Below are 25867 nucleotides of genomic sequence, written 5' to 3'. Positions count from 1 at the left end.
CTATCATGCAAGAAGGCAAGAGAGGAAGTTGATTCTTCTAGGATCATGGCTTCATCTCATTTAGCCCAAGAGAAAAAAGTTTTGCCTCCAAAGGCAGCTACATCATATTTGCTTTATCTGTTTGGAGAAGTCCCAAAGAAATAAGAGTTTGATTTTTCCTCTGAGGCCTGGACTCACACCCCATGCACGTCTCAGGTACACTTGTATATTTTAGTGTCACTGAAGTATTTCAATCAGCTCCAGCACTTTCCAGTACAATCTGCCACCCCGTTACCTGCTGTGCTGTGTGATTTTAGAGCTTCTGCTTGATATGGACTGGAACCTGACTCTAGCCATGGTATGTGACAAATATGCATTCTTGGTTTAAAAAATGATAGATTGCCTTATGGGAGAGAAGCTTGGTAACTTAGGGCACTCTTTCATTTATTTATCCTATAAATAATTAACAATTCCTAACAGGTATCACACAATGTGTTTCTAAACCCTAGCGATATCAGATGAATAATTTATGATCCCTGCTCTTAAGGTGCTTGTCTTTTGATAGAGGAGACAGAATCAAAAGTAGGTTTATTATAACAATACCTGACTAAAGTGATTATATACATGGTGTGGAACCATAGATCTAGTCACAATTAATCCTTCCCCAGGGAAACTCTTTTTCCAAGTGATGCTCAACCTATATATCTCTCCAATTGTTCATTCTGCAAAATCACTGAGCATCCTTGATGTTTAAGCCACTTGGCTAGGTGTTATGAAACATACACAAATGAATCAGACTCAGCTCTTTCCTTTGAGGGTCTAGAAACAAAAAGTATGCCCATAATCCAGTAATTGTGGTGAAAAAGTAGACATTGATAGTTGTTCCAAAATGGCATGAACAGAGGCTTGAGTTAGTTCTATAGTAACTCAGAAAAGAGAGATTGCTTCCAATTGGAAAAGATTCTAAATATATGTCGAGGAAGTGACAGTTGAGCATGTTTTTGAAGGATGAATAGGATTTTGAGGCAGAAACGGGGTGGAAAGGACATTTTGTGTAGAAATAAGGGACTTACCAATGATAAAATGTAGGAAATTAAATCTTTTATTTATTATACAGGTGTGTATTGAAATCTTGCCTTGTCCCATGCACTATGCGCTAATCACTGGTCTTGAAAATGATTCTTGGAAGTTCCCTAAGGCCTAGGGTACATGTCCTTCATCCAAAATATTTTGCATCTCTTCTACGAGTTGCCTTGCTGTTCCTCATCGTATCTTGAGCCAACCTTTCACTGGTAGGTGGATGTACCTACCAGTGAAAGGTTGCCTGAAGATACAATGAGGAACAGCAAGCATTCCAGTTTGGTTGGAAAGTCCATGCGAAACCACCTTAGGAAAGAGCTTGAACAGGATTGTGAGCAGATATAATTGCATTTTGTAAGCACTCTGGAATCCTCTGCAAGCAATACCAACTATCCTCAAATTAGGGCAGATTCAGAGTTTTCATAGACAGTTTTGAGGAATTAAGATATATATATTTTTCTACTTTTAACACAAAGAAGAAAGGACTTCTCAAATTGTCTGAGAGACATCTTCTACAAGTCTGATGAAACAAAGAAGAGCCATGCGGCCTGTGCTCTTATTGAAAAAGAAAATGGCAAAACTGCTAAGTTGTCATCAGTATGGCCTAATGCACGTAGTGAATCACAGGTCATCTTATCACTCAGAAAATAGTATTCTCATATGTCCTTGACCATTCACAATATGGTTCTCTCTGAAGACATCCTAGTGCAAAGAAAGCAACCAATTCATCCGAGAGAACATCAGCCCAGTAGCACTCAGTGAGAGCCAGTAGCAAACCTGGACTTATTTTCATGTGATTCCAGAATGTATGTTTGGTGTCATACCTACTAAAACAAACACACTATGGAGGGTTTGTTTGTGGTTTAAGAAATTTCTCTTGTCTCCACATCCATCAAAATTCAGACCTAGTGGAACTTACTCTGATCAGTTAGCTATTTCTGTTATATTTATCCCACAATGCTCATGAATCCTAGTTAACATAACTTAGTCTGACATAAATTCAAAAGCATTATAAACATTTTAGGCAATATTTCTCCCTCAAATTGTATGGTTCTGAAACCAGTATGTTCAGTATGGACCCTAGACACTCATTGCTTGTGTAACTCTTTTTTGGGGGGAGGGGACAACTTTTATTTTTTTTCTCTTCACATTGTACTGATAATTTTTATTCAGAGGCCAACACTGGCATATTTTTCTTTTGATAACAGAAAACTTTTCCAAGATATTTAATAAACTATCAACCTTTTCAAACCATTCATTCAGCCATAACCTTGAAAGCAAAAAAAGAGTAATATAAACGGCCTCATTAAAATAGTTTGTTTACTTTTTTAATATTGTTTACTTTTATTGCAAATAATGAACACGAGCATTAATTAAATAATGTAATACATCTAATGTTCATTTACTGTAGTATGGCTTTAATAACAAAATGGACTTATTTATAGGAGTAAAATGATGTGATTTAGCAAAAAGATGAAAATAGTTTCAATCAGAAAGCTATTCATGAATTATTGAGTATTCTGTGCAAAATGAATATGGAATTATTTTATCTTTGTAAAGTGAGTATTAAGCCCTTATTTGGATCCCTGCTCAAAAAGATCAAAACATTGGAGGGGCAAACAATAGATCTACCAAACTTAGCCTAATGAAAGCATCTTAAATTTCTGCTTAATCTTTTAATTCTCCTAATGATAGTGCTCTGGCAAAGTCAGCGTGGTTAACATCGGGACAGTTTCTAGCATTGCCACAGGCTGTACTGTCATATGGCCTCATCGGACCTTTAAAAATTAGAAAAAAATAATAGTCCAAAACCTGGAGGATGATGGGTAGAGATGGGAAGAAAGAAAGAAAAGAAATTGAATTCCAGTGTTCTATTAGCATAAACATTCTAAGGAAAAAAATGAAATCAAGTGATCAATATTACTATAAATGAAGCCATGTACTCTGGTTATAATTCTCTCAAGATTTAGCCATTAACCACAATAAATTCTGTATCTTACATAATTTTTAATAACCACAAAAATCTATGAAATTGATAGGATGCTTTATAAATGGATAATAGCTTACTGTCCAATAAACCTCACCTTAGGCTCTCTCAGAAAACTATTTTAATTATGAAGTTTGACTCTCTGTGGTTTATCATTTTGGTCAATGTAATGTATCTGATTTAGAGTTTGCATTTCTCCAAGATAAAATAGACTTTTACTCCCCAGTGCATTTTGAGATTAAATGAATGTATGTATTTGGTCTTTCTTAACAGTTCAGTACTGAGGTGAAATGCTCTGGGAAGCAGTATACCATATCAGGTAGAATAAATCAGATCACCTGGGTTGAGAATCCCAGGTTCCCATTTTATTTTTAATTTTTTTAAGATTTTATTTATTTATTTATTTGAGAGAGAGAGAGATAGCCCGAACAAGGGGAAGGGGAGAGGGAGAAGCTGACTCCCCGCTGAGCAGAGAGCCTGATGTTGGGTTAGATGCTGGGCTTGATCCTAGCATCCTGGGATCATGACCTGAGCTGAAGGCAGATGCTTAACTAATTGAGCCACCCAAGCACCCTATTAGGTTCACATTTTATTTGTTCCTATAGTCCTTGGATATTTCAACTGCAGTGTCAGTTTAATAGGAGTACTTACCTCTGACAGTTATTGTGAGATTATGTGAGAATACTGATACAGCATGCCTGGCACATAGCAATGATAAATACCAATTACATTTGTTATTATTGTTTTTATTACTACATGGAGCAATAGAGTATACTGGCTAAGAGAAAAGTCATTGGAACCCAACAGAATTGGATTCAGATGTTCAAATTGCCACTTAATGGCAGTGTACTTAAAATCCCTGTCTTCATTTTTCTTAACATAAAGACTTCAGGTAGGGGAACACTTCCTTCTGTCCAAATATAATCAAAAATTTCTGCAGAACCTCATTTCTTACTCATACCACTGTCCAAAACTGGTATTCCTGGTCAGTTTTCTGCTATGTGGTGCTTCTCTCATCTTTTGGGTCTGCAGACTCTCAGTGGCAGACGAGAGAAAGGTAGAGAGAACATGAGAAGGTCTGCATGCTCCTTAAAGTTGTAAACCCGGAAGTGACTCACATCGTTTTTGCTATCAGTCCAGTGATGACAGCGGGCAATATGGCCACGTGTTGTTGCAAGGGGGACTGGGAAAAGATGGAGTCCCTGGCTAGTGAGCTGCTTCCCTTTGACAACACACACGGTGGTATAGCATCGCTCATCTCTAACGTAAGGATCAGTGATCTCAGCCCGGGTTCCCTAGGGAACAAGGCCCGAATTTAGTGCCCATCCTTTTTTTTTTGAAGGCATGAATGCATGATTTAGAGAGTGAGGCACATGGAAGTGTGGCAGGAAATGATGGGGGAATAGTGGAGGAGGTGTGTCCTCAAGCAGGCCGCTGGTCTCCAGGGAACCTCAAAGAGACACAGAGTATCACTGGGAAGCTTCAACACTTGACTTAGAAGGAAGCTGCAGGTAGGCTGTTTGAAGAAAGCAGAGGCAGTCTGTGGGAGAGAAGGAGGGATGGAGGAGAGTTATGTTTCTCCTCATTTCCTGCTTCTTTTTGGCTACAGTTCACCACCCAGAGTCTTCACTGCCTATATCAGATGAATCCTGGGCACACTCTTGGATGGCTGCTCAGAAAGCCAGATTCTATACCCTGTAAACTGGTCATGTATACAAATCTGGAAATAGATGAGGACCCAAAAGCCCATCTGCACTCTGGCAGCCAGGAAGGAGGGCCTTGAATTTCAGAAAGGTGACTGACCACCCTCAGGAAATGGACCAAGTGGGTTCAAGCAGGTTGGTTATGTGCAGGGACAGCTGTGCTAGACTGACAGGATGAGGGTCTAGGTAAGAACTGAGGGAACACCCAAGGCATCGAAAATGTGTCCAAGCTAGTCACCTTGCAAAATTAAATAGCTTTTTATGTAATGCAAATGGAGACAGTATCAGCATACAACAGAAGTAGACTAAATAGAAACTATTGTATTTATTCTGGCAAGATTTGGATTCAGAATGAAATGCAATAGATCTGTTCATTTCTTGAAAGGGAGAGGATACTTTTTCCTCAAAGAACAAACCAAAAAAACCAAGCATACAGCATTCTAGTGCCCAAAGTCTCCAACAAAGGTTTGCTTTTCTGAAAATCTCGGTTTGATTTGGTCTTGTATATACTGAGAAATTTCACTGTAGAAACAATTTCAGTTATTATTAACATCATTTATATTCATATACATAAAACCCACATCTTACAATCCAAGTATCGTCTTCTGTGTTGACAGCGGCCATACTTTAGACATTAATAAGATCAGGTATCCATTCAGCACTCTTTCCTAAATCATTTTGCCCAAATGAGAATTTATAAGTGAGTTTTATCCTCCTCCATGAGTGATTTTCCGGAATCAAAACCAGTTATGTGATAAAAGTTAATTCCCCTAAACAGATTTTGTGTTTTATGTTTCAAACTGATAAGGACAATCTGAGTCTATATTCTGGAATAGCAATTAATCCAAAATAAAAAATGGGAACTAATAACCTGTTTCATCAAATCTGAGACTTGTTTTGTTTTGTTTTGTTTTGTAACCCATCTAATGATAAGGGTAAGATAATGAGTGGTCCAGCGATTTGTTACCTACACATATGTCCAATCTTCCTCATGGAAAATGCCATCAAGCAAAAGAGAATCTGGCCTTTCCTATTTTCTTAATGTGTGTTAAAGAGTCCAAAATTTCCCATAAGGAATGAAAAACATAATCCTAAGGTTTAATCTAAAGTTTTACTCTAAGTTTTAATCTAATTTTTCTCTGGAAAAATACAGAGACGATACCCTGTCAAGGATTACTGGCGAATAGTAAAGATAAATTAGAAGAATAATAAAAATCAGAAGTGGACAAGACTCAGGATCAGTTTTTAATGGCTTTACATTGCCCCCAACAAACAGGTTTTTATATTTTATTGTCCAGAAGCAGTAACTTTTAAAATAATTCTATTTAAGTATTTTCAAGCCAGTCATTTATATTTTAAGTTTACCCCGGAAGAGATATGGTAAGTACACTCTTAGATTGAAATCCAAATTTAGTCAATTTTTAAAAAGTATACTTTCATAATGATGTACAATATGATCCATTGGCATCATGTAGTTCATTAGCAGACTTTTTCTTGTGTTTTATAGCTGTAGAATCAGAAATATGTTTTCTATTAAAGGATTCTTTAATTTCAGCCTTCTTGAATAAAATCTTGACTGTCTTCCAAATAAATTCAACAACTTTTCTGAAAAACTTGTTCCAATGTTTAACAATGTTTAAATTCTGAAAATTTTTCCTTCTAATAAGTCTGAGTCCTTGGCATTGTTCTTCAAGCCTAGGTCTCTCTGCTTTAGCTTTGGAACAATGAACTACTGGGCAGGATCATTTTTACATAGTCCTCTATTAATATATCTTAGTTTTCTCTTCTTGAAACTGATATATTTAGTTACTTGAATTTTACTCAAATCACTTTAACTTTTTCTGGTATACTTCTGATCCCAAATTCAATCATTTGCTCTGATTGTGACTTAAGGTCATTTCCTATTAAAGATCAATATGAATGGGGATATTGTGTTTTAATTTTATAGACTATTCAATTACATTTTTAAAAATTATCTCATTTTATAAACTATTATCCTGAGATGTTTTATTTATTTTGTAAGGAATCTGGAAGTTTTCCACTGTAATTCTCTATTGGATAACAAAAAGAATTGTAACAAAATGGATTTTAGAATAGGGGAGATGGTGGGAAGGAGAGACTAAAGGAACGCCTCATGGAGATTATTTTGGAATTATATCATCAAAACAAGCTGGAGTGGGTCAAACATAAATAAATGTGTTCCACATGAAAAGGGTGCATCCAATGTATAGAATTGGGAGAGCATGGTGCATATTGGAACTGCCATGAATTTAGCATGGCTGGTTGTAGAAGAATGGGGGGATGGAGGGAACTCAGAAGGATGGTTGGGGAGTGACGTATAAGAGCCCACATAGCTTACGGAGAGATTTGTACATTATCCCGTCGGTAATAAGTTTTCCATAAGAAATATAAAGATTTGGGGGTGCCTGGGTGGCTCAGTGGGTTAAAGCCTCTGCCTTTGGCTCAGGTCATGATCCCAGGGTCCTGGGATCGAGCCCCACATCGGGCTCTCTGCTCCGCGGGGAGCCTGCTTCCTCCTCTCTCTCTGCCTGCCTCTCTGCCTAGTTGTGATTTCTCTCTGTCAAATAAATAAAATATTTTAAAAAAAAGAAATATGGTAATATTTGTGTTCTAGAGAAAAAAGTCAAAATGTAGAGAATGAAATGAAATTGTTTTTTGTGGTCCCAGAGGGAATCCCTATGGGACCAGTGAGAGAATCCAGACGAGAGAAAATAAGAGCTTAAATGAGGCTGCAGTCATGAGATGAAGAAAATGGAGCTTGTTCTAGAATTCAGGCTCCGCATTGCTTGTTCTCTTGTAAACAGTAAAGGAAAGAGAAGAATTAAGAAAGTGGAGAAGGTGAAGTGGATAAAGGGATGATTAAGCAAGACAAGCAATAGAAAAAAGGGGGCAAGTCTAAGAAGACAGTGATTTCACTGAGGTGTCTGTGCTACATCCTAATGGTGGTTAGTTAGAAAACACAGTTTGGCTCATTGGAGCTGGAGGCCAGAGGAAAAATTGAGAGGTCAACATGTCCCAAGTGATGGATCAGACCAGAAGCAAGACCAAACCCATAAGAAGCAATAAACTATAAGAAATAATGACCTGGAAAAGTAAACCAAGGATTACCAACACTTAAGAAGTGGGGAGAGAAGAGAAGTCAGTGAAAGAAACAGAGAAGGGAGAGTATATAAGGTGAAATAAAAATTTAGAGAGAAAATGTCTCCATAGCTGAGGCGCAGAGAGTTTTAAGGAAAAGGAGCAGAATCTAACAGTCCAGAGTTCAAGTAGAAGGATGATGGGAGAGAAGGCATCAGATTGTTTTTGTTGACCTTCATGGTTAAAACATTTTTTGGATTAGTTAAGGAAGGGAGTAAAAGCCTGCAGTGGGTTGAAAAGAGAATAAAACATGACCAAGCAGAGAATGTGACTGCAGAAAACTCAAGAATCCTGGCAATCATGGAAAAGAAATTGGCGAGATTGAGAAAAGCAAGGTTGTAGGGTTGATGCTTGCATATATTTATGTATTTTTTTGAACAAGAGTGACTTGAGCAAAGCTGTGGGCTAAAGGATATAATCTGTTTGGGAGAGGGAGGTTGAAAATGCAGGAGAAAAGGGACAACTCAGAAAATGAGGAACAGGATTGGATAGAATTAGGAACTGAGCGGAAAAGCCATGGGCTGAAGGAGAAACATCTTTTCCTCTGAGGCAGAAAAGGACATACTTTGGAAGTGGATCATGCACTGTATGGCAACAACGGGCCAGGAGATTTTGATGTTCATAGACACCACTGTCATGCCAGGCATGGGAGTTCATTAGACAGGTGGACCCAAATCACAGACTCAGATCCAAACTTCCAGGAGCCAGAACAGAATATGGGAAATTATGACACGTACAAGGAAGGGATAGAAAATGTTAATTCTCATCATGTGACCTAGTAGGAGTAAAGGTTGGGTATGGAGAGGAGAGGAGGTCATATATTAGGTTATGATCAAGAACTTGGTACTTGGAGTTGGAGGACAGTGAATTCCTATCTCTGCTCAGGCACGCATTAAGTGCATGAGCTTGTGTAACCACTTATGTAACCACTTAACCACCCCCTGCTTAAGTTTCTTCACATTGTAAGTTGAAGGCGATGGTAACAACTGCGCAAGACTATTGTAAGGAGTAAATGAGAAATTGATACAAAGCTTCAGAAAGCACAACAGAGAGGGATTTATTTAAGTTTGTGCTTGTATGTTTGTTCATTTTGATGACAGGGACTCTGAAATTGGGAAGAATGGTGAATGTTCTAGCTCAAGAGCTGTATGATCTCTGCAAATTAGGAGCATGCCATTTGATGGACTGCTGGAATGGGGTGAAGCTTGGAATAGAGGTGATATGAGGAAGAACAAAAGTGACTAGGAACACACAAAAACGTTTGCTAAGTGTTGATCACATCAGTGTTGGCAATGATTTCATGGATATGTTAAGTGTCTTTACCATGTTTTTATTTGTTTGTTTTGTTTCATTGTTTTTTTTTTTTTCCTAAGTAGAGTTAAAAACCCAGCAGAAGAAAATGGCTATTATTTGTAATGTTACTTCTCTGAGTAGTCAGAAGTTATTTCTCCAGAATTAGGGGATATGAGGAAAATGATAGAAGAAGGAAAAGTGGATGAAAGAGTGGAGTGGATCGTTGCATGGGGGAGAGCAAGAGAGTGAGAAATGGCGGAGCACTGAAGTCGTTGGTGAGTTGGGGACATAGGCATGCTTATGGAAGGAAGTGAAACCAGTAAGGGCCTGGAGGGGTGCATACAAGGCCTGGTGATTCCAGTCACTGCAAAAGCAAACATAACAGGGTGGGAGTGATGAAAACTCAGAACATGGGGTTTGTTAGATGAGGAGGAGAATGAGGATTAATGAAATGGAGAGGAGGGGAAGCAGTGGGTTTATGAAGAGTTTATGAGTCAAGGTTAGGGTCATGGCAGGTGACTGAATGATGGGCAGAGTTCAGATTGAGGTAAACCCAAGCCAGAACCAAAGCCATGGGATTTAGTGTACGACGCTGATGAGAAGAGTGTGGCAGAGCTGGATGGTGAGAACTCTGGAAAAGCTTAGATTGCTTTTTCCCCATAAAGAAAAAGTCCACTGAAAATCACAGAGTCTGAACCTGGTATAGGATTCTGAAAGGAAGAGTGAGTATCTTCCTTACCTCTGGAGTCCCAGTGCCCAGCACAGTGGCTAACACATTGACATATAGTAATTGTGCAGTTAATGTCTATTCAATGATTCTGTGAAATACTGGGTTCAATCCACATGAGTCCATTAAACTGTTTTTCATTTTTCCATATTGAAGCAAAGACTGCTTAAGAATTAAACCAAATATAAACCTTAATTGTTACAACATGGGGAATTTTTAGATGTCCAAACCTTCCTTCCAAAGCACAAAAGCTAGTTTCATTTTGATATTTTTCCTTCATTTATGAATTCAGCAAATATTCATTGAACAACAACTCTGTGCCAGGCACTGTTCCATACATTGGGAAAAATAGTGGAGGAAAAGGCAAACCAGGCCCCAGCTCAGGGAGCTTAATTTTAGTGGGAGAAAAACAGACAGCATATAAAAATATAAATGTTAATTTCAGTTAGGAAGAAGACTGTGTTGAAATTAAAACAAGTAGTGAAATAGAGAAAGAGTAAGCTAGAAGACAGCTTTCTTTTATATAAGACAGTCAGAGAAGACCTCTGACAAGGTGACATTTATCTGGGACCTGATGGATAAGAAGGAGTCAACCATGTGAAGACTGGGAGGTTTTCCAGGTAAACAGGTGGTGTAAAGGCCCAATGGGAAGATCGAGTTTAACAGAGAAGGACAAAAACAAGACCAATATGTCTAATAAGAAAATCATATCTTTTCCCAAAATGTTACATGTTTTAACATGAATGTGATCACAGTGTATATTAAATTCTCAAGGACTGCATAATGGTTAGGAGCAGACCCTGGAGTGACACTGCCCTCATTTAATCTGGGCTCCTCCTTTCTCCCTGTGTTACCTGGGGAAAGTATGCCTAATTGCTCTAGCATATTATTACCTATTACATGGTGATAATAATAGTATTTACCTCATACAGTGTTAAAAGAATTAAGTGAGTTACTAGTTGTAAACAGAAAAGTGCTTGGCACATTAAAAATGCTTCTTCTGGAAAATAATTCCATCTTTTTTCCCTGACTGCATTATATGGGGAAAATAATCTCTTTTGTTACATACTCTTAATGATTATTTCTGTTATTCTGAGTATCCCATAATCTAATTAACTGTAGAAGAAGCAGGTTGTTTTAATTTTTCTACATCATAAATCATTCAACAATGAACATTGTTACCATGCTTTGAGATTTTCCAAAATAGTGAACACCTGGGGGGCAGAGAATGGGTAAAACTGTAAAAATATTTCACTGACTGAAGCATCTGGAAGAGGCATCCTCGTCTTGATTGGCTTCTCATGAGATTACTACCAGATAACAGAGAAAAGATATGCTATCCATGAGTCTCCTGCCAGCTGAATTTATCCTGAAAGGAAGTTATGCTTGGCTTCTACAATGTTTCGCCTCTTAAGAAAATTTTATTGAGTTGCCAAAAAAAACAAAAATAAAAACAAACAAACAAAACCCAAAAAACAGAACCAAAAACCAAAAAAAAACCAAAAGAACAAACTTCACAATTTACTGTAAATCCGCCATATTTCTGGCTAAATGTTTGTACCTCTTTTTTTAAAGATCTTATTTATTTTGAGAAAGAGATAGCATGAGTGGGAGGAGGGGCAGCGGCAGAGGGAGAGAGAGAATCTCAAGCAGACTCCGGGCTGAGTGCGGAGTCCAACATGGGGCTCCATTCCACAACCACGTGATCACGACCTTAGCCAAAACCAAGAGTCGGATGCTTAACAGACTGAGCCAGCCAGGCACACCCTTAAAGTTTGTACCTTTAACCAACATTTCCTTACGTCCCCAGCCCCTGGTAACCACTCTGTTTCTAGGAGTTTGACTTTTTTAGATTCCACATATAAGTAAGCTCATGCAGTATTTGTCTTCTTTTGTCTGACCGACTTCCCTTAGCATTAACACCCTTAAGCTTCATCCATATTGTCACGGATAGCAGGATTTCCTTCTTTTTAATGGCTGAATAATTTTTCCATGTGGATCGATATTTATATCTGTATCTATGTTTGTATCTACATGTCATTTTCTTTATCCATTCCTCTGTCAACGCTTAGGTGTTGCTGTGTGTCTTGACTGTTGTAAATAATGCCACAGTGATCATGAGAGTACAGATATCTCTTTGAAACTGAAAAAAAAAAAAAAGAAAGATAAAGAAAGGCTTTATACTATAAGTATGTATAGCTGATAACTCAATAAACTTTTACTTTTCCTGACAGGCATCACCAATAATGTGTACTTTTTATTCTTATTTCAATTTTGTTTACAGAAAACTGGGCACAAACCAGAAAGTGTAGATTTGTGTGGAGCACACATTGAATGGGCCAAGGAAAAGTCAAGCAGAAAGAATGTCTTTCAGGTAAGAATGTTACATATATTAAATTTATACGTTTTACTTCTAAATCTGAACTCTCAACATATACTTCCTTGTTGTGATGGTTTCATGCATGAGCTAGTTGTTTGAAGGTCACTGTGAAAAACTGATTTCACCTCTGTTGAATTTTAGTTTGTTTTATGGCTTTTCCTTGGTTACTGGTTGCTATCTAAATAGAAAATATATGTTGTATCTTGATTAATTCTATAGTAAAAGTCATTGAATGTTGCATTGTATTTGATAGCTGTTTGGGGTTCAGACCTAGGGTGTTTGACTTGTATAGATTTGTTATAGAACTTTCAGATATAAACTTTTTGCATCCATTTCCATTCCTACCCCTAGTCATACATTACATTTGCCCATGTAACTGAGGGGATGGAAAGAGCTGAACAGCTATAGAAATTGGATATTTTTGTATTGCATAATTTAATTTTTGGGAAAAAATAACTATGATTAATAATTTCAATCATGTTACATTGAATGAAAAGAACCAGATGAGATCCTTGAAAGAAAGGAAATGAGAAAACTGAATATTTCATATATGATGTTACTAAGATCCCTTTGGCAATTAATAACTTTGAATTATGGAGGTTTATCTTTTTCTATCTTTATGTGAGATTTAACTTACTTTTATATTTCCAAAGTAACCAATAATTTTCTAGGTATATTTTAGAATTTATATCATTTAGTAGCCAGGAATATTATTATTATAATTACTATATTAAATGCCTCCTAAGACCATTTTTGTTCATGAAGAAAGGTCAATTCCATTCTTAAATTCATCAGTGAAATTAATATATTGGGTCTTACAGTAGTGTAGGTAGGTGACATTTCCTATCTGAACTCTCACTGTAGAGAAAAAAAAACCGGTTTCCAAGTTCTGCATTTCTCAGATGCTAACCCAGGTCTACCAAATAGAGTGGACCCATGTTAACATTTCTAGAATAAATTATTTTTCTGGTTCTACTCTTATTTTATTCAGGCATTCATTTTTATGTGCTGGAGATTCATTTCTTTTTACCAAAAGAGAGAAAGATATAAGAAAAATAAAAAAGAAAGAAAACTAAACATACTTGCCTAGAAATCAAAGGACTAAAATCAGCCTAAAGTAATTAGAATCTGAATTTATAGAATCGAGAAAAGAAAAATAAATTTTGTTTTGAAGAGAGGAATTGTAAACCAGTGATACAGCCTGACTCCCAATTTCTTATCCTTTTTGTTATTCTGTGATGTGTAAAAAAAAAAAAAAATAGAGGTCATATTCCTAGCTTTTATGATAACCTAGATGATCAGTATGAATGGTTCTGAATTAGGTTAGGTGAGTTAAGTGGTGGTGTTGTATTATGTATTATGAGTTTCGTATCCTTGTCCCCATGTCATAAAATAAAGATGTTAAAATTTGACATTAACATAATTCTTGGACAATAGAAACTCTTGGAGTTGGTCAAAGGTAGCCTTTTTCAGTTCCTCTGTTGATCTTTTGAAAAGTTAAGTTAGATAAAAAATGAGGATGACAGTCGAATATATACAATGTATATAGAACTGCAGATACGGAAGAAGAATGTTTATGCCTAATTTTACAAGACTTTGAACATGATTTACACAGATATATATTTAAGCCACTTGTATCGATGGTATGTATGATAATAAATATTAATGATATGAGACTGACCTTTCCTTATATGACTGACTGCCTCCTGATAGAATTTTTCCTTGTTTTTCATATTTCTGAATATGAAACAGTAGCAATTTCCCAAGATATTAAAACAAAACAAAACAAAACCCAAACATTCTCACTTTTGGTAGCTTTTTGGAGTAATTCTGCCAGCTACTTTTGTTTGTAAGGTACCAAAGCAGTATATGGGACCTTAGTGTTCTTACACCCAGGTCAACTCTTTTTGTCTTGTCACCTTGTACTGTAGAGAAACAGGAAAGAGGTGATTATAAGGACGATGTGAATAACAAAGTTAAAGAAAGATTCTGATTTTATTTCTTGCTTCGTTCTTTTTGGGGTGAATCATGCTTTTCTTGTCATGCTGACATCTTTTTATTACCCAAACACATGAGCTGGGGTAAAATTTACTAATACGTATCCATAGATACAGACTACGAGGGTGAACCCTTTGTGAGGAACAATATAAATAGCTTTTATAGTTCTGTTAACGAAAAAGCATAGGAAAGGATTTGCCAGAGAGCTAAATCTAGATGACTTGCATCAATATTTGATTAGATACATTAGCCGGTCTAACTCTCAAATGATCAGAATAAACATGATTATATCTCAAAAACATGGCATTAAGGCATCGTTGGGTGTTTGAGTGTGTGTGTACAAGGGTTTCATTACCTGCAGAATAATGAAGTGTTTCTTCCTGACTAAAAAAGACCATGTGCTACATCAGAAATAGCTTTAAAATTCCAAGTTTGAATTAGGCTTGGTGTTCAATCTCAGCCTATGAATTATAGATTACAGATAGCAAAAGACTATTGAGATTTTTGGTTCAAGAAAAATCAAAGAAGAGCAAAATTAGAAATAATTTAAAATTTGAAATCTGTCTTTAAAAAGTTGATGGACTAGCAATTATATGCCACCTAATTACAACGTCTGTAGAGAAGTCGAACTTAACACAAATAGGAAAACAAATAAGAAATTATGCGCCTGGAAGACTCAGAAGCACACATCTGTGACACACACACACACAATGGAAAGATTTCATTTGTCTCATTCATTTGTATATGCCATTGGGACATCTGAGTTGTTCATTTTCTTTTTGTATTAAAACCCAAATATCCTTCATAGCCAAAGTCTTTACTAAACCCTTGATGTGGACTCAGTCTTATTGATTGGTCCATGGTAACATAACAGTGGCAGTATTAATTCAGTTTTAAGGTTTGGTATTCAGCAACTCTCCGTAAGTCAGAATGATGCTTGATGACTGAGTTCAAGAACATCTGCTTGTTTTATAACAGAAAACTCTTTGGCCTAATTGGTACTTCTTAATAATAAATGATATGGATATCATTTATTATTAAATTATTATAATAAAAATATATATATTTCAAAAAATCAGCAGCAGCGTCTATAATAAAGCATGTATAGACAAGTCCTAACATGTGTTTCAAAGGTATGACTGTGATATAATGTATGTGTGTCCATGTACATAGCCGTGTCTAACAGCTCGCCTTAGGAAAGAGAATGACCATTTCCGTACGCGTACACACAAACCCAGAGAGCATTTTGTACTTATAAAAAGGTCACGCAAATTCTAAATTATATCAGTGAATGTTCATTGCTGCTAACCTTCGTTTAATTCTGCGTTTAGCATAATTGTCAAGGACCATCACAAGTTTGATGTAGCTTGAGAAAGCATTTAGCAACCGCGTGATTTGTAATGAACTGTGGTACCAGTTTTCTTAGTTAACTTGACAGCAGCGCGAGGTCTTCATCAGGGAAAGAGTGAATAAAAAGATTTATGTTCAAATCACATGTTTTAAACATTCCTGCTAAGTGCTAGTTTGCTCTTTGGTGTTTAGCCTGAAATTTAAAGCACTGAGGATTAAAAGGATTACAACATAATCTTAAATAATCCTAAATGTCATTTACAGAGAGATAGTTGTAATAACTAAATAAAACCGTGTTACAGGATGGCAGTATTGTCGGGTGGCGTCTGTGACGCATGTGGCGCCCTGTCACCTTCTCCTTCCTCGCGGATACGGCCGCATTTGTAAAGCTGCTCAGGGGGAGTTCAACTGAGCAAATGGCTGCAAGGGGATTTAAAACAACAAGTTAATTTTTCTGACCACTAATATCTTCCTGTTTCAAAGTGTAAGGAACATTTTCTTTTCTTTTTTTTTTTTTTAAAGATTATTTATTTATTTAGACAGACAGAGAGAGATCGCAAGTAGGCAGAGAGGCAGGCGAGAGAGAGAGAGAGAGAGGAGGAAGCAGGCTCCCCGCTGAGTAGAGATTTCCCCCATTGCGGGACTCCATCCCAGGACCCTGAGATCATGACCTGAGCTGAAGGCAGAGGCTTAGCCCACTGAGCCACCCAGGCACTCCAACATTTTCACTCAGGTTTCCTTCCTTCCTTCAAACAAAAGGCTCTCTCCGAGTTAAATATTTTTGAAAGTCAGGGGAAAGGAGTTCATGACACGAAGACCAAATCCATAGACACTCCATGTCAAAAACATTGGCCACCTCCAAGGAGCTACCCCCTTTTAAATAGAGGATGGTCCCAAGCACTGTAAGGCATTCCGGGCTGTTTAGTTTAGCACATACATGTTCTTTACTCTTGTGTAAATGAGTTTTGTCTCCTCACAGAGAACACAAAGAAAGAGACTGTGTGGCATACTGCTTCGTAGTCATTGCACCGAAGAACTGGACTCCTTTCAACTCGTTCAGTGGTTGTTGCTAAGGCTAGATCGGCATTCAGTCAGCTGAAAAAAGAGTTCACTGTCAAAGAACCTTAGGATATTGTGTTTACAATATAGGCTCTGTCCTCCAAGATGATTTCCAGAATGTCTTATTCCCTTTCATAAACAGGGATAAAGAATAATAAAATGTCATTTTCTTATTACGTTTATCTTATAGGGATAAAGAATAAGAATAAGTCATTCCAGAATAACTCTATTCCCTTTCGTAAACAGGGATAAAGAATAAGAAACATACTATCTGTTTCCTTGGTCCTTTTCATTGCAACCTATATGATGGGAGATGATTATTTAAGATAGTGAAATCATTTGTACCCTAAAGATTTACTGTTTCTCACAGTGAGACAGTGACTAGGCCTCAGTTTTCCTGAGTTTCCTTTCAAATAAAACTTAAAATTTTACCCATGGGCATGCAGCAGACTCATTTGTAGATGATGTGCTTTAAATAAGATAATTCTACTATTAATGGATTATGACTGATCAGAACTATATCAATAGCCTGCTTGAAAGGCAGAAAAAAAGGCAGTTAAATGACTCAACTAGATGAAAGTCTGTTTTCTTTCCCTGGCACCAATTTATAACCTCAACAAAAATCATGGCTGAATTTCCTGGATTTGAGATTCCCTTTTTAGTATGTAAATATATCTCAGGGGAACAGGTTCTGTCCCTGAAAGTAAAGTAAACCTCAGAGTAGATTTATCATTACTTGTATTACTTTTCTGACTTCGGTTGGGGTCTTCTGGCTATAATGTATATTAAACATATTCATGTGGTATTTTCCACGGATATACTTTACATTTAAACATAATTTGATTGCTCTTCCTGATCTGAATATGTCTTAGCTTGAAATGTGTAAGTACTCCTTAAGTTTATTAATGCGAAGATAATTTAATAACATATTGGAAAATGTCATTTTAAGCCAAGAGGAAAACTACTGGTATTTTGCTTTTATCCATTTCCTTCTGTTAAAAGTGGTGGTTTAAAATAAATCTGAGCTTTTACCAATTTTCTCTTTCATTTTTCAATGCTTGTAGTCAGACTAAATGCAAAAGGATGATTCTTCCACATTTATATATGCATTCGATTTCCAGTAAAGCTGGTTTCACTTTAGAGAGTTACTCACAGCATCTTAAAAGGCATGGCATTAAAAATAAACCAGAGTAAGGGCAGCATTAGTGTCTAATACAGGCTTTTTTGGTTTTGGTTTTGTTTTTCTTCCTAGCTTGTCCCTCATCATTTTGTCTACCTATTAGGTATTCATCTGTCACTAAGAAGGTACAATGGGGAGGGCACACAAGTCTGGGGACACGGCTTCCAGCCTGGCTATGTCGGTTTTAACTGTATGTAAAACCCAGGGCAGGGTTCCTTCCTCCAATTTAGAGTTTTTCACAACAAGGAAGTAAGAGGTAACAGTTCCCTCACCTGTCTCCCATCTGAGTTTATGTTGAGGCAATCTGTGTTTGAAGGCAACTCCAAAAGGTCAATTTTAATATAAATGCAACCAGGTATTATTATTCATCGATTAACCCTGTCATCTCACAAAGCTTTGAGGGAAATTCCAGATGTGGATTTTGGAGGGATCTGGACAGGAGAGATTGATATGTGTAAGACACAATTCAGGATTTCTGTTCCCCTTCTCTTCTTTGTACTGCCTTGTGAATCTAACCAATAGACTAGGATTTAATATGCTAAGTGAAAATCTTTTTATTTATTTTGTAACTAAGAATATGTGTCCTCAAACCTTCCAGAAATTATTTTTGAATATTCTATTCTTATAAATAGCATAATTAATGTAATATCTAATCAATAGAAGTTAATTAATTAATGTCTTATGCCACTAAATACTTTAAGTATTTTGCCCTGAAAGTCTCTATCAAGCTATTGATGGCAACTTGCAAAAGGGGACCTAGAGACAAGTGCGGCAACTCTGCTCAAAAATGAAAGCAAGACAGTGGTAACTCTCTTTATTCCCCCACTGAGATATTGGGACAATAATGATTTTCTTATTGAAGGAAAGATATATGATTATCTTTATGATTTTGCCTTCATTTTTGCCAGTGGGATTGCAGAGGAGAATTTTGATGAATGGAGTGATATAATTTTATAATTGAGACTTTGATTTAGGAATATTAATGTCAGGGGTGTCTAAGATTCGCAGCAAAGGAAAGAGCCTGGGGGCAGGAAATAAAATTGACTGTGAGAATCCAAGGTGAGACCTAAGGAACTCGTGAGCCTGACTGATGCAAGGAAAAACAAAATCAGGTTGATGGATGGAGAGTACATCCTTCAAGGAAAGAACATGCCTATTTGTTCAGACCAGGTGACTTGAGGACCACTGTTCTTTCAACGGTTCAATTTTTGAGGAATCAAGCTCTCTGAAAAAAGTACAGTCTCAAGTATCCAAATAAGATACGGGCGAAACTGAGTATGATATTAGAGGCAACAGTAACAAGCGTGTGTTTCCTGATGATCCCAGGAAGCTTAGGAGTCTATGAGGGTATTTACGCATTTGCATAACTCTTTTATTCCACTGGCTACTGAAGGGCAAGATGCGATCTTGTTGCATTCATTTCCTTTTAAACTATTATCAAAGCTGAATGCAACAGGATGGCAGTAAAGCTTGACAATAGCCATGGTAGGAAGTTTTAGTGCCGAATCAGCAAAGGGAACCAAGATTTTAAGATTCCAAAATAAAATAAATAAAAACTTAGAGAGAAAAAAAGAAAATGTCAACTTGGTTTCTTATCCTGCTAACATTTTGGTGGAAGAATGGATGCATGTGACCTAATGAGTTTAGATCACTGGTTAGCTCACTTCACATTGTCTCCTGGAATTGCTGGTTCTGTCTGTCTGCTCAAAGATAAGAGCTGTGCATTTGGAATAAATTTTGGATTTTAATTTGACACAAGGCTTAATGCAACATGCTGTTCTTCATTGGTTGACATGATGTAAACCCCCTCCTTTCACAGAACATACTCTGTTCCTTGAGGTGTCCGTAGTGCCCATGTGATGGTCGCCATCACACGGGCACCACTAACCATGCGTGGGTTGACAGCGTAGTTCTTCATGTCCACAGGAGCAGAGTGCAGTTAAATGAGCTACACAGGATCAAACCTGGGACTTCAGGCCATGCATGTTCACCTGAGCAAAAGCAAACCTAGCCAGCTGGGAATTTCATGAGGCCCAAGTAGAATCGCCAAGTGTAATGGTTTCTCCATTTGTGACTTTCATCTTGTAAAGTCCAGAAAATATTACATTGATACTGGCAAGACAATATTCAAGCCACTGGATCCCCTTTTCATGCATGTTTCAAAACTTATTTTATATTTTTAAAAGAGAGCAGCCATGTTTATTTCACACTGAGTATGATTTTATTTTTTAAATAGCAAACAGGCTTCTTCCAGAAAAAGGAACAATTTAATCCCCAAAGCTGGTACATAATAGATGGGGCCAGTAAATGGTATCACATTTTACAGCTTGTCCATAAGGATGACACAGGGTAAAATAAAATTGAGTGCTTTTGGATAGCCTTGGATCACTGGCAGATAAATAGCCAATGCCGTTCAGTTTTTAGAAACATAAGGTAATGAGGCTGGATCGGAAGGCAAGAGAAAAAATACATATATATTCACAGTGTTTATATGCCACAAGCCACTGAGCAGGAGAAAAATCTGGGCAGTGGTGAGCACAACTCTCCAACCTCAGCAATGTTTAAAGGAGTATAAGAAAATAACAAAGCAAGCATCCATAAACAAAGGTTTGAAGTGAACGTGGAGGGAGGGGGGAACCCACTAAGTTTAAGATGAAAGGAAAATGCCAGCACTCATACAGAATTGGAGAGGCCACTTGTAGAATCTATGCATAGAATCTCTCAATATATGAGTTAAATGTGTTACTAAAAATTTAGTAGAAAATAAATATTCAAAAGCAAAAAATATAAAACACTGCAGAAGAGTGAAAGATTCTTGGTATTTGTAGGAGAGAGGAGGCTGCTCTAAATTTTATCTTAACAAAACAGGATATTGAGAGATGACCTAAGTGAAACAATGAAACAAAATGCCTGATGGTGGGGAGAAATCAGGAAGGGAGCCCTTTGAACTGTTTTCAGATTAACAGATCAGATAAAGACCAAGGAAGGAACATTCACATCAAGGGTTTAGATGGATTTCTGTTTTAGAAGAGCACTATTAGATTATTGGCTTTAGTCCCACCAATTTGCCTAACATTTTATTTCCAACATTGGGGAAATTCTACCAGCCTGACTTCCTTGGTGAACATGTGCAAACCAAAAACTTTAGTTGCAAAGTCAACAAATTTGCTGCAAATGGCTCCAAAAGGGAAAGAAACACTGATGGGGGGGGGGGGGGGGAGGCAGGGAGGGTCGGTGGGGGTGCATTATTACTTGATAGTTTTTGTGTTTCTTTTTTTAACTTGAATTTAAGCAAACCTTCATTTTTCCAAATTCAAACACCCATCGTCAAGTAGAAGACAAGCTTCTGATATTTGAGATCTGTGGTAGATTTGAAATCAATTCGTAGAAAGGGAGGTTATGAACATACTCTTTTGATGTGTAGGATGTACCAATGAGGGTGGCAGGAAATTATGTGAAACCCTTCTCTTTTGACAGCTACACTGGAACATTTACAACCACAGATGTTATTTGTCCATCAGAAGGGAAAATATTTGTTTCAAGCCACAGGCATTTTCTACCACAATATCAAAATGAAATTCAACAGCACTTTGATGTTTAATGTGTAAGAAAATAAATATTTTGGGGGACCCAAATACTAGAAGGCAAATAGACCCCACAAAATATAATCAGTGACATGAAAAAAATGGCTGACTTCATTATGAACAAATCTGTCCTTTTACTAAAGTAAGGATTGTTCTATTATTAACATAGGAAATCTTAGATGGACTGCACAGAATGCTGCATTATTCATAAAAGCATTGCTGCCATCTGGTGGCGAGTCAGTGTTTCAGCACTGACTTCACTGGTTTGATTTTGGCTGGGCTCTCTGGCGAGGTATTCGAAGGAGGGCTTTCTTTACGTGGTAAAATACAGACGTGAAATCCCCTGGCCCTAAATATCAATCATCCGATGACAGTCCTCTCTCTCTGTCATAGAACGAAGGATTCAGGGAAGGCAATGGCTCACTTGTGTATTTTTTGTCCTGAACATATAAGTATATTAATATATGGCTTATCTAAGGAATTTACTCTTGGCTGTTACTGACTGATTGATTTTATAGACACTCATGTCTGTTAGCAAATAAATATATAGTCAAATATTAGGAAGATTTATTGAATCTAAAGATACATTGTATTGCTTAAATAAGAATGTACATGAGATGTTATAAATTCCTTATCAGGATCCCGGCATGAATTTTTTTGTGACCACTCACTGAGTTTGACTTCGGAAATAACATAATTTACAATGTCAAAAGAGAAAAATGTATAGGACTTCATAAAACTCCAGATTTCTTTCCAGTCATCCAACTGCTATATTAAAGAAATCTGATTAATTTTTAATGACTTTAGAGACTTATGAATTTGTCTTTCTTCATGGATTTACAAATTAAATGGCAAATATTTTTCAGCTAAAGTGCATGTTTTACCAGAAACAAAGGAGTTAAAATGTAATTTAAGAAATTTTGCTGTTTCTGAAGCACAGTGCGTTAACACATTCTTAATTAGAAGCAATAAGTTTACCTTTGTATTTTTAGTCTATATTTTAAGTTTCTAATAACTGTGGGATGTCTCCTTATACATAGTGAAAATTCTCATGCTTAAAGTGGATATTTGTACAGATCACAGGTCTCTGAAGAGTATAGGAGATAATGAGTTAAAATTGCCCCAAGAGGAGAGTTGAAGTTTAATCCCAGATACTCAGGGATGATATCTAATAGTTAATACTCAGTTTCTAGTGGATATTTGCCTATATCATTAATCCCCTTATGATTCAGGAAAGTCAGATAACAAAGAGCTATTGCACGAAATTTAGAGAATTATAATATTAAATGACTATTACCCTCTGCTAGAAAACTTGTTAAGTGCCTATTTTTAAATGTTAGACTGTGGGCTTTATTTTAAGTTTCTTGGTTAAGATTTTCACTGTGAATGCATACTTGGTATTACCCTTGTTACTAGCTTCTTTTGCCACTTAAAATGTTTCCTTCCTCACATTTCATTTGACTCATGGAAGAACATTGCTCATTTTTCCTGGGAAGATTGCTCAATTCCTCACCCTTACTTTGTCTCTATTTAGGAAGAGGGTATATAAAAAAGCACCACCAAATCCATAATGATGGTGCCCCTGTCCCTTTCATCTATAAGTATAAAATTTCTAGTAAATTGTTCTTCTAATCGACTTGGATACATCCCTATGGTGGTTTCTAATGGCTCCATAATAGAGATAGTAGCTTTGATCAGGATGCCCCAGGTTGTAGTCATAAGTTGTTAATATTTGTTTCAATAAAATTTGCTTTTTTGGCAGTTTTTATAGCTACTTAACACTAAATTCCCATTTAGTCAGGAGGATCATTCATATACTATAATGAATGATGTCACCTTAAATCCTTTAGTATGTAATTACTAGATGTTACATTTTATAGCAGGGCATTTGATGGTGTATTTGTTTATGCTAGATTTTATGACAGCGACATCTGTATCTCAGTGGAGGGGTGATCCTTTTCCTTTCACAGGAAGCTAGTTCTGAATTCTTTTTAGGCAAATAGTTTTGCCATATATGCCCTCTGATGAGGCTGGGTTCCCTGTCGTAGCAAAGTTGGAGACTAGGAATCGTGTTGCAACTAGTTTATTTAGGAGGTAATCCCAGAAAGCAAGAATTTGGTACTGGCAAGGGTGAAATGGAGAAAGAAAAAAAGACAATGCAAGGCCATTACTGAGTTGCTCACAGAGTGGCTAGGATGCCTGTCGGAATTTTCCACCCAAGGATTGACAGGACCAAGCATTTGTCCATCAGCTTCTTACCGCTTTGGTGATGGCTGCCTCTGGGATGGGATAAATCTTCTTGATTTTTAGGTTGCATACGTATGGGTATTCCAAGAAGGCTCCTTCATGTGTCCTACTCCTCTGACTCTGAATATTCATGGCAGAAAGTGGCAGATAAGTAGCAATGCTTGAGGCAAGATGTAGTTAATACAAAGGGATTTGAAGCTTAAGCGGAACTGGTTACACCAGCTGCAGATGGCATCACAGTAAAGGCAAGAGGATGTAAGACTGGACACAGGAAGTATCCGATACAATTTTCCTTGCAATACTCATATTGACTTGTACCTCATGTTAAGTCTTACCCATTGTAGAGTCCTCAAGATGGTGGCTGGGTTCCACCTCTACAAGAAAGCTGATAAAAACAAGAAAGTTTTAGTGGACAAACTACATTCTTCTACTGCAGCTGTGTCTGAAACCATATTTGATATTCATCATCCACTCATTCTAGATTTTTCTCAGTATTAGTCAGATCTGTTAGCTGTGTTTGCCTCATGAGTTAAATCAGACCTTCATACCTGACAGCCCTGAATTCTTAATTTTTTGACGTTACCAGACTCTTTCACTGCACTAGAAATTTAAGTGCTTTCACTAGGCCTGGAAGCACCTAGATACAAATCAGTGAATCTCCTGAGTTCCTGAATCATTTCTCCTGATCCCATTGTGCAGAAGTTGCCTGACCTCCTCATTATAATTAGGGCCAATTATCCCTGAGTAGAGTAGCTATTTGGTTTGCCTGCTGGTGAATCTTTAGTATCCATAGTTACCAATCAGTGGCTATAGCTTTAAGTTCAGTGATACCATTACTAATCCCTGGTAGAAATAAATCTATCTCCCATCCCACGAACAAGAATTTTTAACCTCGCCAATGTTGAAGAACCTAGAAGTGTAGATGCGGCCAATGGGTTACTGGCAGGAACAACTCCTACTTCTACCTCTTGGTCCTTAGATCCACGTAGTCTGGCTATTGGGGACTCTGGGACATGTTTCAGATATTGATCAGTGTCTATACTGTACTTGGAATATGGCACCCCAATCAAACAGTCTTTTCCCCAAGCTACTATCTTAATTGGAGTCATTATTTTATTAGGTTGATTATGTCTGTTAATGAGTTATTTACTAAGACAAGTGGATCCCAGGATCACGTGTCCAGCATTGTACTTGCTTCACTTTCTTGGTTTGAGACAATGTTGTGAATGGTCCTCTGTTGTAAAGTTGGGCATTCTTAAAATTATGGAATGGTGGGGCAGGAAGAGGCATCATAGGCAGACAAGGCAAACCCATATCCAGAGCTGATGTCGATTCCAGTGAGAATGAATCCCTGTTTCCCAAGGATGGGAAAGGTATGTTGCAGTCAGTTTGCTATTAGGCACACCTGGCTGGTCTTCTTGAAGGGCCCAGTGCCTGCCTCTGCTGCTAGAAGACGGAGCAGTCAGAAGTGGTTGGGAGTTACATCAGTATTGGGGAAAAGTTGGCGTTCTGTATGGATGAGTGCAGTCTCCATCTCTGCCACCATGGCCACTCCATTCATCATGAGCCTATTTTACAAGTTCTGAGTTGCCAAAGACAAAGGTTGGAGGAAGCTTTGATTAAATCACCCGGTAACACTGGCTCGCCCTGGTAGACATTAAGACATTAAAGATGAAACACAAAAATATGTGTGCTCTGTGCTCACTCCCATGAGTCTACTGATGTTTGCCAGACTTGGTTGTCTCTAGTCTTCCAGACCATCTCATTCTAGGCCTCTGACTGACCAGCAAAAACATTCTTCACTTTCTAGAAACCAGTCTATATCCTCACCTCAGGCTACCCTACTCTCTATAGCTCGAGTCTATTGCTTCTATCTCTTCCTGGGGATTTCTCTTCACCACTGTCTTACATGGTGACCCCAGAGTAGGCCTTTGGTGTACCTACAGTCCATTTTTTTGATGTTCTCCAGCATGTTTGAGCTACACATGAATCAGGCTTCAGTTTTTTATCTTTTATCAGCTGGCTTTGAAAAACCCCAAGAGGTCATAGGTGGAATCTCAGTGAGATTCCTGAGAGGCCCTGGTAAAACAGTGATAGATAAAATAGAAGCTTCGGCCATATGTTCATGAAACTAATGGAAA

The 25867-nt window shown here is 37.3% G+C and overlaps 1 protein-coding gene across 1 annotated transcript in view; it reads left to right on the top strand.

The window, feature by feature from the left end:
• The window catches only part of ARHGAP15 (Rho GTPase activating protein 15), a 610173-nt gene that overhangs the window by 109596 nt on the left and 474710 nt on the right, over positions 1 to 25867 (top strand). Inside the window, exon 6 of the mRNA XM_046018034.1 lies at positions 12213 to 12302. Within this exon, the coding sequence (XP_045873990.1) occupies positions 12213 to 12302 (90 nt within the window). The remainder of the gene's footprint in view (positions 1 to 12212; positions 12303 to 25867) is intronic.

Source organism: Meles meles, chromosome 9 (assembly GCF_922984935.1).
Source record: "Meles meles chromosome 9, mMelMel3.1 paternal haplotype, whole genome shotgun sequence".
Classification (NCBI taxonomy): Eukaryota; Metazoa; Chordata; class Mammalia; order Carnivora; family Mustelidae; genus Meles; species Meles meles.
Note: the sequence above shows the minus strand (reverse complement) of the source record. Positions and strands in the feature narration are given on the sequence as shown.